We start from the raw sequence: 16,965 nt of genomic DNA on the forward strand, positions 1-16,965 counted from the left end.
TTGTTGATCCACCATGAGTTTGAGGGGGGGTGTTAGATGTGTATAGTCTCTTTTCGGTATATCCCCATTGTACAAGGGGTTTCCTGCACTTTACCACACATGTATATGTAATGGACTTTGGCCCTCAGTAAAGCTAAGTTGCTTTTTATCTAACAGTCTCCAAATTGTAGGGATTAGCCGTGTACAAGACATACCATTTCTTTGAAATACCTCCTTCGCGTGCATATGCCTTGACATGCTCAATGTGCCTGAACTTGTCCCACTCAGGGCTAGATTAACCCGCTGCTATGGAAGCGAGCAGCGCTAGGCTGTAGTATAGCTCTAGATACCTTAGGTATAAACCTCCCATGTATTATGGGAGTGTCTCCGTGACTTTATCCGCGAGAACGAGCCTCTGGAGTGCAGGAACACCCTCCAACACCTTCAGCTTTGTGCAGTCTTCCATGGAAAGCTTCTGCAGTCTGGGAAGATTAGTGATCCTCTCCAGGTCAAGGTTTTCATCCAGATTCAGCTCAACCAGAGATGGAAAGTTCTCTACAGAGATGAGACCCTGGACATAGTATATGTTTAATTTATTCAAAGCCCTTGCCTGGGAGGCAAGGCCAGCAGGAAGACACTTCAATTTGCATTGTTTTAGCATAAGCTCCTCCAAGACAGGAAAGGCTTGCACTTGCTCCTCCCACTCCCAGTCCTCCCATTCCACCATTCCTGTAAAATCCAACTCATGCAATCTTGGAAATGCAGCCACCATCTGGGAAGGACGAGGACTGTGGTGATGGTACGAGTGCAGGAATTCAGGTCCAACACTCTTGATGGCTGGAGCACGGTTGATTTGAATGTACTCCAAATAAGGGAGCTGACACAAGCCGTTAGGAAGCTGTATACAACAAGCCAAGTCCCAAATGAACAAAATTCTCAATCTCTGGAGGGGCACAACTGGTGATAACATCATCCACCTTGGAAGCCATCGACCAAAAAATCCAGTGATATCAAGATATTCTAACCTAGGCGGAGGGCAGAGCTCATCAAACACCTTCTCGATTTGTTGTTGCTCTTCCTCAGAGACACCATCTTCCTCTTTAATCAGCCCATCATCTCCCAATATACTAGCACAGTTTAACATTAGGTTGGTAAGATGCACCTTGTCGCCAAGCTTTGCCTTTGTTGCAGATGAGGAAGCAGTAATATTCTCCAGTCCGCCCAATTGAAGTTTCTTGAGACGAGAAAGAGGACCCAACTCTTCCAAACTGCACCAATCACCATCCACTTGGACTGGAAAGTCAAGTACTATCCTCAAGTTTGTTAGAGCACAAAACCCCCTGGGTATGCCTTTTATACTTGTTCCAACGAAGTTAAGGTGCCTTAGCTGCCCTAACTTTACAATGCTAGGTGGAAGTTTAACAATTCACTAAGACTTATGTACTGCAACAGTTTCATCTTTCCAATGCTATCTGGCAAACTAGATATATCAGTGTTTTCCAAGGACAAGTACCTCAGGTGCTTGAGTTCATGCATAGATTCAAGCAAAGCTACAACATGTGCAGAATATATATATATATATATATATATATATATATATATATATATATATATATATATATATATATATATATATATAAAGTTCGTAGACATGGTAAATTAACCAAGGAATCACCAGGCTTGATATTTATAAGCCAACTGAACTTAGCACCCTTAGTGTACATTGTGCTTGCAAAGAACTCCAGTCTAAACCATCTGATTCTGATCCTTTGCTTTCTAAAGATATTTGAAGAAACTCATGTGCACTAAGTTTACTAACAATATTAGTTTCTCCACTGCAAGTTGCTAGTGCCTCATTTCTAGCCACAATCTGAGCAAATGAGCGTACAACATCATGCATGTTGCAGACACACTGATCAACATATTGTGTATTTGGCTCCACAAGATTCCTCAGTATCAGCTCCTTATAGTACTTGTTTCCTAGTTCTTCTAAGTCATCAGAGTTCCCATGAACAAATCCTTCACTAACCCACATGCCAATGATTTCATCTCTATAAAACACTGCAGTTTTAGGTAGAAGAGAGTAATGCAGAAAGCATTGTTTGGCACAAGAAGATAAATCTTCATAGCTTAAATATACTGCATGGTTTAGCTCTTCAGGCAGTCCAGATATTGACCATATAGAATCATCCAGAACCATCTCCCACTCATGGTGTTTTTTGTCCTTCTGACACAAGAGCCCTCCCATTATTTTGACAGCAAGAGGCAGACCATCACATTTTGCTATAATCTGCACTCCAATATCCTTGAGCATATCAATTTCACGTTCATCTGTTTCACTTAAGATTATCTGCAAGCAGTTGAACTGATGGTCAATAACGAGGGTTTTTCTTGAGAGAAAAAATAGTAATTTTTTAACCGCTACTAGTGTCAACTCAATATTAGTCAATAGTAGGCTAGTGGAGTAAAGAGACTCATGAAAGATCAGTTAATATACTGTCTAAATTGAACTATCAAGTGAATGAGCTGGTAAGTGGGGCATGTTGCTGTCAACTGGGATGCCCTATAGCATGTGAGCGGCTATTGATCGTTATAGATCTTAGTTTAATCTCAGAAACTAAATAGATTAGTACTTAATTATGCGGATAGGTACTACAAATACAAATACTCATCCTCAAGAAAACAAAGTCATATTTTGTGCCAGAAAAACCAGAGTCATATTTTATCTGCAACTACACAAGGTGATAGGCTTATTACATGTTTAAATTATCTATAATTCTATATAGGAAATTTTATAATCTGGACATCCAAATAAGGAGAAGAATGTGAAGTACCAGCTTTTATTTTTATCCATGTTGGCAGATTATGGGACGGGTTGGCTACACCTATTGGTGGGCCCGGGCACGCTTTGGTATCATTCTGCCGATTACAACCTTTTCATACTGTGGTATAGACTGTACCACTTAATGTGGATTTATTGATGCCTCCAGGCTCCAGCCAAACATGACTGAATTTTAGGCCAAGGATTGACTGTATTTGTGAACATGATGAAAATGGAAGAATAATACCACTGTTTCTCACCTTTTATAAATTGAAGAACATTTATAAGATCCTAATTATCGATTTTGTTTGGACTTGCATTTTAGGTGACGACTACGAATAGTTTGAAATTTTAGCATGCTAAAAGGGAAAAACAAACACAAAAATAGGAAAAAAAACATACACTATTAATTACTCCCAGGTACAACTATATATTCGGAAAAAAGATACATGTGAGAATATATGAATATGAGTTCTGGTGTTGTTGTGGGAGTGCAGATGTCCAATTTTCATCAACCTGAATTTGATACCTCGGCCGAACTATTCCGCCTTCTGTGCGACGATAACACATGTGGCGGGTGCATGTGAGGTGGCATAAATATATATAGTGTTCGTATTGTAGGATTCATGTCATAATCTCAAAGAACAATATATAAAAGAGTGTGCCCAATTATTATATCTCCACCCAAATCAAGTACTATGCAACTAGTAATGTTAAAGATGAATGAGATTTAGTTACACACCTGTTTCTTGAGCAATGACCAGGCATCCTCCTCCTCCAACTTGTTGACATGGTGGTAGGGAAGCACAGCTTTCATTCCCCGAGCTACTCTTTCATCTCTAGTAGTGACGAGGACTCGGCTACCTCAGGCCAAGACATTAGCCAAGGGTGTTTTAAGCACATTGTCCCATGCTCCATGGTCCCACACATCATCTAGCACCAAGAATAGCTTCTTCCCTTTCAAGGTAGTGGCAAGGATTGGCTGAAGCACAGTCAATGCCTTTTCACCTCCATGTATTCCTCCGGCAAGAGTGATGATTGTCCTTAGCAGCTCAACCTTGTCGAAGTCCTTGTTGATGCTCAACCACATTGTTTTGTCAAACTTGGCCTTCATGGTTTCGTCATTGAAGATTTTCTGGGCAAGAGTGGTCTTACCGATCCCACCGACACCAACAACAGCGAACACCATGATGTTGTTGTTGCTTTTTTTCAGAAAGCATCATCTCAACCAGTTTTCTTGTGTCTTCTTTGATCTTCTCCCCGACTACACCCTGCCGGTCGAACTCCCCTGATGTCTCACGCCCGGCATCACTAGAACGAGGGGCGTGCACATTGATGCTACGATCCTCATAGGAACCAAGATTGATGAAGCTAAAAGCAGCGCTTCGCTCCTTGATGGTGTCAAGCCTCTTGTTGAGCGCCTTGATGCGGGTGCCGATGTCACGGGCATGGGAGGGATTCCGCATGCAAAAGAGCAAGGGGTTGAAGCACCCGCAGTCTACTTTGGATGGACCCCGCTCCATGCATGGCCTTGAGCTGGCAGAGGTCGAGGATGTCGGCAGCTTCGTACATGGCATGCTTGAGCTGGCCCACCCACTCTCGCACGCTCTCGTCAGTGATGTTTCTCCTGTGGGCGTCGGCGAGGAAGTTCTTGAGGTCCATCTTGTCGATCTCGTCTCCGACTCCAAGCAACATGTGCACCTCCTCGCTCACCATTTCGGTCAGCATGTTTTGCACGTAGGATGCAAAAGCATCCAGGACCATGGCCATTTTTACTGTGTTTCGCTGTAAGAAAAGAGGGTAAACCAACATATCAGCTGATAAACCTGAAACTTGAAACTGCTGCAGTAAAGAGTTTTACATCTGGGACTCACCAGTCAAGCTCGGATTTTTGTTTTGTTTGTCCAATAAAAGTTCCCCAATCTGACGGCGGCGGCGCCCAGAAGCGATTCGCCACCACGCCTAGGAACTGCGCCGCTCCGGGGCCGTCAGGAGTCAGCCACCGCGCGGCTGAACCGGGACCCAGCGGTGAAGGCGGGAGGTGGGGCGACCAAACCCCGCCGGCGCCGGGACACCGAAATTTGAGCCTAGTCCGTCGCGATTTGTAGCGAGGCACCTCAATTCAGATTGGATCAATGTTTTGGTTACCGAATGAGGCATTTTTATCAAGGAGGACTGGTAAACGTGGTTACCATGGTTACCGAGAAATACTGAGAATATTTCGAACGAATTTTATAGTTGAATTTTAAATTCAAATAAGTAAATGAATGAACATTTGAACCAGAGACCTCTCAAAACAGGAAGTAGGTCGGTACCAACACACCAAAACCAACTCTCATGGCATTAATTACATCCTACGTACTTTACTATAAATCGAGAGTTTAAATTTAAAAAATTCAAAAAAATGGTATTTTTTGCTCGGTGTATGGATTTACCGAGGGGCACGGAAATACACGGTAACCATGGGAAATCTTGAAATTTCGACCGGTAACCAAAACCTTGGATTGGATGGGATTTGTGTGCTGTGTGGCGTATGGCGCGCCGGAGGAGGAAGTGGGCGAGGTATGGTTGCGCAGGCAGGGGCATTGATGGATCCGGGGGTACATAGAAAAAAGCCATGTAGCTAGCTTAGAGCATCTCCAGCCGCGCCCCCAATAGCCCCCAGGCGAATTTTTGGCGCCGGTGGCCGAAAATCGGCCCAGTCGCGCCCCCAGGATCTCGTTTAGCGCCGGTTTGGGCGAAATACAGAGCCGGCGATCCCGCCCCGAACCCAAGCGGCCGGGTGTCGCCTGGGCGCGCCGGCACAAGCGAAAAGCGGCGTGGGGCTGCTCTGTCGGCGACTGAAGCCCTTTTCCCGCCGTTTTCTCCCGCTTTCCCCTCTAGGCTCCCCGCTCTTCTCCATTCCTCCTGCCAAACTCTCGCCTCGTCCCTACCCGGCGAGCCAAGCCCGGCGAGCCACGCATCAAGTGGACGTCCAAGGAAGAGGAGTGCCTCATCCTGAATCAGATACCGGCGACGCCGACGCTGCCGCCCAGCCCGGCGGCTGATGACGATGCCTCGGCGACGCCCACCGACGGTGCCTCCGCCGCGCCCGGCAGCACAGAAGCCACGCCGACCAGCCCGGAAGCCGTGCCGACTCCTTCCAGCCCGCGTACGCCGACGACGCCGCCGCCGGAGGTTGAGCTCAACGTTTGATGTACTCCTTCCGCGTGTCCTTTTGTTTGATCGCCGAACTGTGGCACTGAATCGCCGAACTATTGCGATGATCGCTTTTCTTTGAGCGGGAACGATGGAGTTCGAATATGGGGCGCCTTGGGGGGCGGCACCTGGAGGCGTGGCTGGGGAGAAACGAACCCCAGAGACCGATCTAGCGTCGGCTCGGCCCCAGGCCGTTCTTTTTCGACGCCCTGGGGGCCGAACTGCTGGAGATGCTCTTAGCTTAGGGGGAGAGAATCGATGCTTTGAGCAATGGCACACGCTGCCTGGCTGCCTGCTTTGCTCTCAACACAAGGCGAGGCGAGAGATGCTTTGCTCTCCACTCCGGGGCACGCCAAATTAAAGCTCCACCAAAGTGGCATCTGATGCTGTAGTAATGAATCACCTCGAGCTTTCTTTGCCAGTAGAATTAGTAATTTCCTTTTCTTTTGCGCTCATGTGGAATTAGTAGTTGTGTCTTGTGTGTATGCCACATAATTTAGTTTTTCTTTTTTTGAGGTTAGTTCTTTTTATTTAGGGAGTTAATTGTAGGATTCGACTACGCCCAACCAAAACTTTTTAACTCCTCAAATTTTTAAAGAGTTAAGTTTGAGGAGGCATTTAAGGAGTTAACCGCGGCGACAAACTCCCGATTCTTCGTGGTGAGCTCGGCCATATAGGCTTGCCGAGGCAGTCGGCCTCAAGCTGGTTCATGGTCTAACAATTCCCGTTCTCCTCACGATGGGAGACCACTCGAGGCTCGACGAAGTCCGGGATGCGGCTACCAAGGGGGAAGTAGTTACCTTCGCCATGTCGTGCGCGCCCGCCGGCTGCTCCGCGGATTGGAATGTGCCGAGCCACCGCTTATCCCACGTGTTCAGATTGCTGATCTCTGCAGCCCAAGGGCCCCACAACCATTGCCACCCACCATACTACTTCTTCTTCGGCTGCAACGGTGGCTGAGACATGGATCTCGAGTGGGCGACGGCGGCAGGTGCTCGGGTGGCTGTGTGGACCCTTCTGAATGAAACAAGGATACGGGGTGGCCCTACCCATTGGCAGTGGTTAGATCCGTCGATTCGGGTTACGATGGTGGGCGGCGGTCAAATCAAAGTGGGTTGGGGGTTGCACGGTTGGCGGCGAGGAAAGGAAAGCGACAGAGGCAGGAGGGCAGCACCGACGTGGAGGCAGCCAAGCGGGGGAGGAAAACTTTTTTCTGAGAACTCGGTTCGGCTGCTCAAATTTGAGGTGCAGCCGATGCGCCACCTAAATTTTTTGAGGAGTTAAACCGTTTGAAGTTTGGGCTAGGTCCGGTTTAACTACTCAAAAGGAAAACTTTTTAGGAGTTAAACCCTTGTGAGGGTTCGACCATAGTTGCTCTAACAACAATGTTCATAGGGATTAATACATAATCCCGAGCCACTTCAAGCCAAACATAACACAATCTGAAAGACCAAATTTTGCCAAGTTTTGAGCTTTTTTTCGTAAAACATCACATCTATTATAAAAGTTCATCGAAAGTACAAATCATCTCAAACATAATAAAAAAATACATTGAGATTCTGCGACCACTAAACGACGTACTTTTTAAAATTTATCGACTTTTTTGAAATGCAAGCATTTCTTAAATTTGTGAACAAAAGAAATTCAAAAACAGGAACATCTTTTAAATTCCAGAAAATTTTATAAAATTGTAAACAATGTTTGAAAGCAAGAAAAAATTATTAAACAGGCTTCAAAAAGAATAATAAATTTCAAAAAGGCGAAAAATGAATTAGTGAAAATAGAAAAGAAAAACGAAAAAAATAGACATCGCTCACGTAAGGTGTCTATTGGGCTGGCCAAGTTTTGTCGGATATTAAAACAGTTCGTCCATTTTGAAAACAAATGTTTACGAATTTGAAAAAAAATCGCAGACTTTGAAAAGTTTTTGTAAAAGTTGAGGTGAGATCATGAATTTGAAGAAAAATTCACGGATTTCAAAAAAAAAGTTCGCGAATTTAAGAAAATATTCAAGAATTTGAAAAGTTGACGGATTTAAGAAAAGGTTCATGATTTAAAAATAGTTCACAATTTTTTTAAAGGAAATGAAAATGTAATAAAAAGATATAAAAACGGAAGGGAAATGGGACAAACAAAACCCTAAAAAAAGAAACCACAAATGTTTAAAATTGTTCATGTTTCAAAAGATGTTTGGAAATTGTTCACGTTTTTAAATTTTGTTCAAATTTCAGAAATAATTTGCTCAAATCTGTCCATAAATTCAAAAACTATTCGACATTTGAAAAGTGTTGACATTTTTTAATGAATGTTTCAAAAAAAAAATCAGAAAATATTTCATATATATGGATGTTGCTGTGTCTTCTTATATTTTTCGCACTACAAAATACAACAAGTGGCAGTGTGGTGAAGTGGGTAGCAGCGCACGCCTCTGAGTGTTGGTCTCGATTCTGAGTCCCTGCGAGCTCCAAATCCCTCCTTTGAATTCTGGGAAAGTTCAGTATGGTGGCTGGTCACGTCGAAACCTTTGAGCATCACAATCACAGGTGGGATCTGGTGATGTTGTCTTATGGCCTGTGGCCTTGGGGCCGGTGCTGATATTTTGGCTCGTGACAATGCCTGAGATTTCACCATTGGCATAATAATAATAACCTATAAGTAGTAGTAGGTTCAAAGCTAAAAGCCCTACCTTCTGTGGTGGTGGTGCACTGCTGGCACCTGATCACATGCCAATCGATGCAGAATCAGTCAGCCCAATAAGAAACAGCAGCTCTATTCATGTAGTGTAGTGTTAGTGCAGTGCACACTGAAGAAGAAGAAGAAGAAGCATCAGTCCAGGTAACATTGCCCTCTGCAGCATGTGCTGTGTATCACATTCAGGTGTATTTTGATTTGAAATTTTCCACCAAGTACAGCCTGCCCTTTACTTGTATGTATGCAAAGCAAATTCTCAAGTTTGCATCAACCGACCGACAGACGGGAACTACAGACAAACAGACATAGGTAACTCTGACTCTGAGATGTCAGTGTTGCAACAACAACAACCAAGAGGGGAAATAAAGCGAAAAGCAAAACGCACGAACTGAATTAGACAGACACTTTCAGCCATGCTCAAGCACGGCAAATATGGAAGTACCCAAAAATGCACAGGTTCCAGCCGAATTAACAAAACTGAAAATCAACGAGTGAAGGGAACCAACTGAATGAGAAGAGAGCCTGGGTCTCCACGACGTACACTGACTGGGAACTACAGAGAGTCTCCATGCATCTTCTACGCCACAAGCGTCGTTTTTTCAACACATACAGTACATGCCAACAACTGTCTTTGCTGAAATTATAGTACAGTATAAAAAAGAATGCCCAACTTCACTTCCTGTCGCAGCATCAGAGTCGTCTCTGGCTCCATCGCATGGGCTGCTTCGCGTGCATGGATTTAAGAGCTCCCAGCTTCCAGCAGGATGGTGGGCTTTCCCTTCAACCTGGTCAAATCAAGGTTTTAAATATATCATCAATTTTCATTTGCACCAAGAGTGTAGCTGTTAACTCCATTTGCAATTCAGAGATGCTATTAAATGGATGGACCGTCAATTGAAGCAACCGCTGATGCAGGGTGAAATGCATAAGAGTCTCAGCTAACAGGTATATAATGTGTTGTATCAGTTCCTTTCTTTCGGAGTTGATCGGAGATTCTTATTCACATTAGTGCCGTATCAAAATAACAAACCAACAAGAGAACAAAACTTGATGCTAGCAGTAGTACCTAGAATGAAGCTGGAAGATGTGGCAGAAACAAGTTGTTTTTCAGTTCTTGTTCCTTGTCTTCATCCCCTGAGCCCGATGCAACTACTTCATGGTCCTCCTCTGCATCCACCGGGCTGACTAAACAGATGAAGGATGTAAACAACAGGAAGAAATAATTAATTATGACAAATTCGTGGACATAGAAACCAAACAAACAAATCAAGATGTAGGACAAGTTATCTTAATTCACCTCCCGATTCAGATGACATGGTGGTCAAGAAGTATTGCGACAGCATATCCCTCGCCACGACAGCATCCTCATTTGCTACCTGGCGCAGTTCCTCAGACTCATCCGGCTCCTCAACGCTCGACGTGGCTGCATCATCCTCAGAGTCATCCGGCTCCTCAATGCTCGGCATGGCCCCATCCTCCTCCATATCTATAACTATGTTATGCAAGTAGCAGCAGGCATGGATTGTTTCAACTAGTGTGTCCGGATTGACAGGGCATGACGTCTCTCCCTGCAGGTACTTCCATGTGTCTTTGAACCTTGCCAGCGCCTTCAGAGCGCAGGTTGTGGCTGCGTTGTGTCTCCTATTGAACTCCGCCTTGGAGTCTGAGAGGTCTTCTTCCTGGTAAGGTGTGAGTAGCCACGGGAGAAGAGGGAATCCTGCATCACCAATTATGTATTCCCCGACTTCTGATCCATCTAATGCCACCTTCAGCTTGCTGCCATTCAGGTAACCGCCCTCCTCGCACTCATTGAACAAATTAGATTCATGCAAAATACTCAACATGTTCATACTGCTTATCCGTCCCCACCAAATGGACCTGAACCTCATCTCTGGATCAATGACGAGCTGTACTAGGATGCTGTCATTCTTCTCACGGTCCCAGTTTGGCCCAAATGGGATGTGAGTTGTACATATAACACCGCAACAGTTATGCATATTGTGGATCTTTTCAAACATGGATTTGATCTTATCCATTTCGCTGGAGTCTGGCCAGCGCGAATGGTGCCCTGCTCGCTTGTCCACAGACACAACGAAGCTCTCAGTTACCAATAAAAGAGTTGACTCGTTCACACCAACAGAGGATCCTATGGTCTCCGGTGGCTCACTAGAGTACAACCTTTTCAGAGAAACGGCCACTCGGTCTTCTAAAGAAAGTACCCTCCCGTCAACAAATGTGTAGCTGTTCATATCTTTCATTGACGGCTTCATCACCAAGCTGCAGATGTAGCTAAATGTTTTTCTTGTCATTTTGAAGACATGCTCAAATCGTTGTGTGTCCTCAAAAGAGGTTAAGGTTCCTGCATGAGAAAAAAGGATAAAAGTGAATGACGGACTAAAGCTTGCAAGTCAAGAACTCAACTGTGACAGAGTTAAAACAGTGAGATGAAATAACATATGAGCAGTAGGGAACAAGTGTGAACAACAGTAACTAAGCAAATGATGGACTCGCCAAATCAGAAAATAGCATCGGTGAACAAAACGATAAAAAGCCAGTCATCTATTTCTAAAGAGAAAAAGCTAGTAATACATCTATGCAGACATTACTAGCATATTATTGTTGTCCTACTTTAGAAGGGTCTATTCAAAAGGAATAGTTGGCAATATGCAAACTCCAGCATACTGACAAAATGTACATTACAAACAGAATAGTTCAGATAACCAGAATAGATAGACAAATTAAGATGAACGAGCAATGTGAAATTACCTCTGGACATGAAAGAACGGCTGACATTTGTCTCCAAGTTGTAGGGATCAGCTGTGTACAAGACGAACCATTTCTTTGTATTATCTCCTTCAGATGCATATGCTTTGACATGCTTAACATGGCTGAACTTGTCCCACTCAGGGCCAGACTGTGCAGCGGCTATGGAAGTGAGCAGTGCAAGGCTACAATATAGCTCCAAATGCCTTGGGTTTATACCTCCCATGTATTCTGGGAGTGTCTTCATGTCTTCATCCGTGAGTATGAGCCTCTGGAGTGCAGGAACACCTTCCAATGTCTTCAGCTTTGGGCAGTCTTCAATGGTAAGCTTCTGTAGTCTTGGAAGATTAGTGATCCTCTCCAGGTCAAGGATTTCATCCAGATCCAGCTCAACCAGAGATGGAAAGTTCTCTAGAGAGACAAGACCTTGGACAGATGTTATGGATAACGAATTCAAAGCCCTTGCCTGGGAGGCAAGGCCAGGAGGAAGACATTTCAATTTGCACTGCTCTAGCATAAGCTGCTGCAAGACAGGAAAGGCTTGCACTTGCTCCTCCCACTCCCACTCCTCCCATTCCACCATTCCTATTAAATTCATCACATGCAATCTCGGAAATGCAGCCACCATCTGGGAAGGACAGGGACTGTGCTGATGGTAGGACTGTATGAATTCAGGTCTAATACGTTTGATGGCTGGAGCATGATTGATCTGAATGAACTCTAAAAAGGGGAGCTGAGAAAGGCCATCAGGAAGTTGTGTGCAGCAAGCTAGGTCAGTAATGAACAGATTCCTCAAGCTCTTGAGGGGCACAGCTGATGATGACATCATCCACAATGGTAGCCTTTGGCCAAAATATCCCTTGATGACAAGAGTTTCTAACCTGTGCGGAGGGCAGAGCTCCTCAAACACCTTCTCGATTCGTTGTTGCTTTTCCTCAGAGACACCATCTTCCTCTTTAATCAGCCCATCATCTCCCAGTATACTACCACAATTTAAGAATAGAATAGTAAGTTGCACCTTGTTGCCAAGCTTTGCCTTTGTTGCAGATGAGGAAGCAGTTATATTCTCCAATCCGTCCAATTCAAGATGCTTGAGCTGAGAAAGAGGACCCAACTCTTCCAAACTGCACCAATCACCATCCACCTGGGCTGGAAACCCAGTTAATACCCTCAAGTTCGTTAGAGCATGAAACCCCTTAGGTATGCCTTCTATGCTTGTTCCACTGAAGCTAAGGTACCTTAGCAGCCCTAACTTTACAAAGCTATGCGGAACTTTCACAAATTGTTCGCATCCATGAAGGCTAATGTACTGCAAGAATTTCATCTTTCCAATGCTATCCGGCAGACTAGATATGTCCGTGTTTATTAACGACAAGTACCTCAGGTGCTTGAGTTCATGCAAAGATTCATGCAATGCTACAACATGTGCAGAATATATACATAAAGTTCGTAGACATGGAAAATGAACCAAGGAATCCCCAGGCTTGATATTTATATAGCCAACTGATATTAGCGCCCTTAGTGTCTTTTGTGCCTGCAAAGAACTCCAGTCTAACCCATCTGATTCTGATGCTTTGCTTTCTAGAGATAACCGAAGAAACTCATGTGCACTAAGTCTACTAACAATATTAGTTTCCCCACTGTGAGCTGCTAGTGCCTCATCTCTAGCCACAAACTGAGCAAATGAGCGTACAACATCATGCATGTTGCAAAGATTTTGATCGATATACTCTATATTTGGCTCTATAAGATTCCTCAATATAAGCTCCTTATAGTACTTGCGTCCGAGTTCTTCTAAGTCATCCGAGGTCCCATGAAGAAATCCTTCACTTATCCACATGCCAATGATTTCATTGCAAAAAAACTTTGCAGTTTTAGGGAGAAGGGAGAAATGCAGAAAGCATTGTTTGGCAGTAGAAGGTAAATCTTCATAGCTTAAATACACTGCATGGTTTAGCTCTTCGGGCATTCCAGATATCGACCATACAGAATCAGCCAGAACCATCTCCCACTCATGGCGGTTTTTGTCCTTCTGACACAATAGACCTCCCATTACTTTGACTGCAAGAGGCAAACCATCACATTTTGCTATAATTTGCAACCCAATGTCCTTGAGCATATCAATGTCACGTCCATCATTCTCACTTGAGATTATCTGCAAGCAGTTGAACTGATGCAGTCAATAAGTAGTGGATTTTCCTTGAGAGAAGGAATAGTCGTTTGTTAACCGCTAGTGTCGAAGCAATATTAGTCAATAATAGGCTAGTGGAGAAAAGAGACTCACGAAATATTGGTTAATGTACTACCAAAATTGAATTATTGAGTGAATGAACTGGTAAGCGGGGACGTTGCTGTCAACTGAGACGTCTGGCATGTGAGTGGGCCTGGGCACATTTAAGTATCATTGACCGATTACAGCCTTTTCATACAGCGGTATAGTACTGTACAACTTAATGTGGATTTATTGACACCTCCAACCAAACATGACTGAGTTTTAGCCCAAGGATTGATTGTATTTGTGAACATGATGAAAACAGTTTATGAGTTTTAGCCCAAGGATTGGCTCTGCATTTGTGAACATGATGGAAACGGAAGAATAGGGCCAATGTTTTTCAGCTTTTGTAAATCAAAGAAAATTTGTACAATCCCAATTATCCATTTTTTTGGACTCGCATATTTTAGGTGGCGACTACATATATTTCAAATTTTTAGCTTTCTAAAAGGGGAAAACAATGCCGGGAAAGGTAAAAAATTCCTTTAGGTGTATACTAACAAAAAAATATATGAATTAATTACCCCCAGATAGAACTATATTCAGCAAACCATACACGAGGTCTAGTGTTGTTATGGGAGTACGGTTGTCCAACTTTCATCAACCTAAATTTGATAACTAAGTCCAACTATATATTGTGCCTTCTGTACACATGCGGCTTGCATGTGTTGTGGCATAAGTATATGTAGTGTCCATGTTGTATGGTGTTTAGTTACACACCTGTTTCTTGAGCAATGAATAATACATAAAAGAATGTGCCAATTATTATATCTATACCCCAAATTAACCATGGAATTTAGTTACACACCTGTTTCTGGAGCAATGACCAGGCATCCTCCTCATCTAATTTGTCCACATGGTGGTAGGGAAGCACCACTTTCATCATTCGAGCTACTATTTCATCTCTAGTAGTGACGAGGACTCGGCTACCTGGAGCCACAACATTAGCCAAGGGTGTTTTAAGCACATCATCCCACGCCCCATGGTTCCACACATCATCCAGCACCAGGAATAGCTTCTTCCCTTTCAAGGTAGTGACAAGGATTGGCTGAAGCATAGCCAACGCCTTATTACCACCATGTACTCCCCCCGCTTGCGTGATGATTGTCCTGAGCAACTCAACCTCATCAAAGTCCTTGTTGATGCTCAACCATATCGTCTTCTGGAACTTGTTGTTCAAGGCTTCGTCATTGAAGACCTTGTGGGCAAGAGTGGTCTTGCCGATTCCGCCGACACCGACAACGGCGAACACCATGATGTTGGGGTTGCCCTCCTTTTCACTCAGCATGATCTCAACCAGCTTTCTTGTGTCTTGTTCAATCTTCTCTCCGACTACAGCCGACCGGTCAAACACCCCTGACGTCTCACGTCTCTTATTGCCAGAACGAGAGGCTTGCACCTTGCTACTAGGATCCTCAGAGGAACCAAGAGGTATGAAGCTGAAAGCAGCGCTTCGCTCCTTGATGTCGTCGAGGTTCTGGTTGAGCGCCTTGATGCGGGTGCCGATGTCGTGGGCATGGGAGGGATTCCGCATGCAGAAGAGCAAGGGGTTGAAGCACCCCACATCTGCAGTGGAGGGACCGCGCTCCATGGCCTTGAGCTGACAGAGGTCAAGGATGTCTGTAGCTTCGTACATGGCACGCTTGAGCTGGGCCACCCACTCCTGCACGCTCTCGTCGGTGATGTTTCTCCGGTCAGCGTCGGCGAGGAAGTTCTTGAGGTCCTTAAGCTTGACGTCCATCTTCTTGATCTGGTTTGTGACTCCAAGCAGCATGTGCACCTCTTCACTCACCATCTCCGTGAGCATGTTTTGCACGTAGGATGCAAAGGCATCCAGGACCATCGTCATTTCCGCTTCCTTTTGCTGTAACAAAGATGAACCAACTTACCATATCGTTATCATTCCCCACCATTCGGTGCAGCTAAGGATTAATTACTAGTAGAAGAAAAAAAATGACAGCAGGTTGGAATGCTGAACTGACAAACATGGGGAACGAGTTATAAGCATGCCAACTAAACAGCGAAGAAAAGAAAAACAGGCAAGCAGAAGCTACGGCTACCTGATACCGGATGGATAGAAGCAAGCAAACCCAGAGGAGAAGAGCTTATGTGTCACTCAAAGTTTGAGTACTCCTCGTCGTCGTCGTCGCCGCCGTCGCGGCTGCAGCTGTGCTGTCACTGCCCTCACCGTCGTGTCGCCATGGAGAAGCTAGCACGGACGAAGCACGGCAGGAAGGGTAAGGGGAAGCAGGGCGGCGGCGCTTGGAGGAGATCTGAGCAGGAGGGAGGCTGCGCTTGGATTGGATCTGAGAAGGAGGGGCGCGGCGTTGGCAGAAGATCTGGGCAGCGGCCAGTGAGGTGATTAATGGAGACAGCTGGGAGAGACGCGAGGCGAGTAATGGAGGCAGGGAGGGCCGGGGGCAGGGAGTGAGGAGTGGGGCGGAGCGATGAATGATTGAGAGAGAGGGTGTGTCAACATTAACTACCGGAGCAGTAGTACTACCACTATTCGCCAACTGCAACGTGCTCCTCTCCTCCGTGTGCGCAGCAAGCAATAATGGTGAACACACGGCTCTTCTCCCGATGATCCAATTTCTCGCTCTTCTCCTCAAGAGCCACTCCCCGCCATACATTATTTCTTTTTTGAGAAAAAAAAGGGCTGGTTAAAACACAAGTAGAAGCACCCCGTAAAGTGCATCTACAACAACGGACCAAAGTTTTGGCTACCAAAATTAAAAAAAAAAGAAAATTAATGAAGAGGAGAAATTTTGGATAGCCAAAAAAAATCATTATATTATTATTAAAACAGAAAAGACAAACCAAATAATATTATTATAATTTTTACAGCACACCTAAAACTTGATATCCATATTTCTGCTTCTGCTTCCAACCACATATTTGTGTATATGCAATGCTCTAAATAATATCCAACTCACATCAAATAAAACCAACACAAATAAACACACAAGTAGTACTTAAATCATTATATTATTATTAAAACAAAATAAGACAAACAAAGTCCCCGGGCACCCGGACAAAACAAAAGTCGAGAGAGCCAGAGAGAGGGTCGGCACCCGGACACAGCCGAGACCACGAGCAATCTCCCCAGTGCCTCCGGGCACCCGGACCTCTGGAGGTGGATACTTCCTCGGTGACAATAACCTTCCCATGATCATGGAATCTCTTGGGAGAAGTGTATGTATATGAAATAAGTTTAAGTTCCCCAGCTCACTAATCTCTG

General features: G+C 44.6%; 1 protein-coding gene and 1 pseudogene across 7 annotated transcripts; both read right to left on the reverse strand.

The window, feature by feature from the left end:
- Window positions 1–350: 350 nt before the first annotated feature.
- LOC109784365 (disease resistance protein RGA2-like) lies at window positions 351–4,564 on the reverse strand (annotated as a pseudogene).
- Window positions 4,565–9,059: 4,495 nt separating this feature from the next.
- Window positions 9,060–16,310, reverse strand: LOC109784374 (putative disease resistance protein RGA4). Of its 7 annotated transcripts, none has more exons than XR_012187045.1 (6): window positions 15,785–16,310; window positions 14,533–15,588; window positions 11,456–13,607; window positions 9,987–11,048; window positions 9,578–9,874; window positions 9,060–9,474 (listed from the first exon to the last, which is right to left on the reverse strand). XR_012187045.1 is itself a non-coding variant. In XM_040391774.3 (6 exons), the coding sequence occupies exons 2-5, from the start codon at window positions 15,571–15,573 to the stop codon at window positions 9,756–9,758; spliced, it is 4,374 nt and encodes a 1,457-aa protein (XP_040247708.1). In that variant the 5' UTR covers window positions 15,574–15,588; window positions 15,785–16,310; the 3' UTR covers window positions 9,060–9,474. The 7 variants fall into 7 exon arrangements, 2 of the variants coding, with proteins under 2 accessions (XP_040247708.1, XP_045085546.1); XR_006664961.2 differs by having other exon boundaries at window positions 11,456–13,622; window positions 15,785–16,130; XM_040391774.3 differs by having other exon boundaries at window positions 9,756–9,874.
- Window positions 16,311–16,965: the final 655 nt, after the last annotated feature.

The sequence above is a fragment of the Aegilops tauschii genome, chromosome 6, assembly GCF_002575655.3.
Source record: "Aegilops tauschii subsp. strangulata cultivar AL8/78 chromosome 6, Aet v6.0, whole genome shotgun sequence".
Lineage (NCBI taxonomy): Eukaryota > Viridiplantae > Streptophyta > Magnoliopsida > Poales > Poaceae > Aegilops > Aegilops tauschii.

Excerpts from the sequence above, each read along its gene's own strand:
- LOC109784374 (XM_045229611.2), bottom strand. The coding sequence starts at position 15,573 with ATGACGATGGTCCTGGATGCCTTTGCATCCTACGTGCAAAACATGCTC. Across the intron at positions 13,623-14,532 it reads GGTCATTGCTCCAGAAACAG|TTCAACTGCTTGCAGATAAT; the intron begins GTGTGTAACTAA and ends TGACTGCATCAG. Across the intron at positions 11,049-11,455 it reads CCGTTCTTTCATGTCCAGAG|GAACCTTAACCTCTTTTGAG; the intron begins GTAATTTCACAT and ends TTTCTCATGCAG.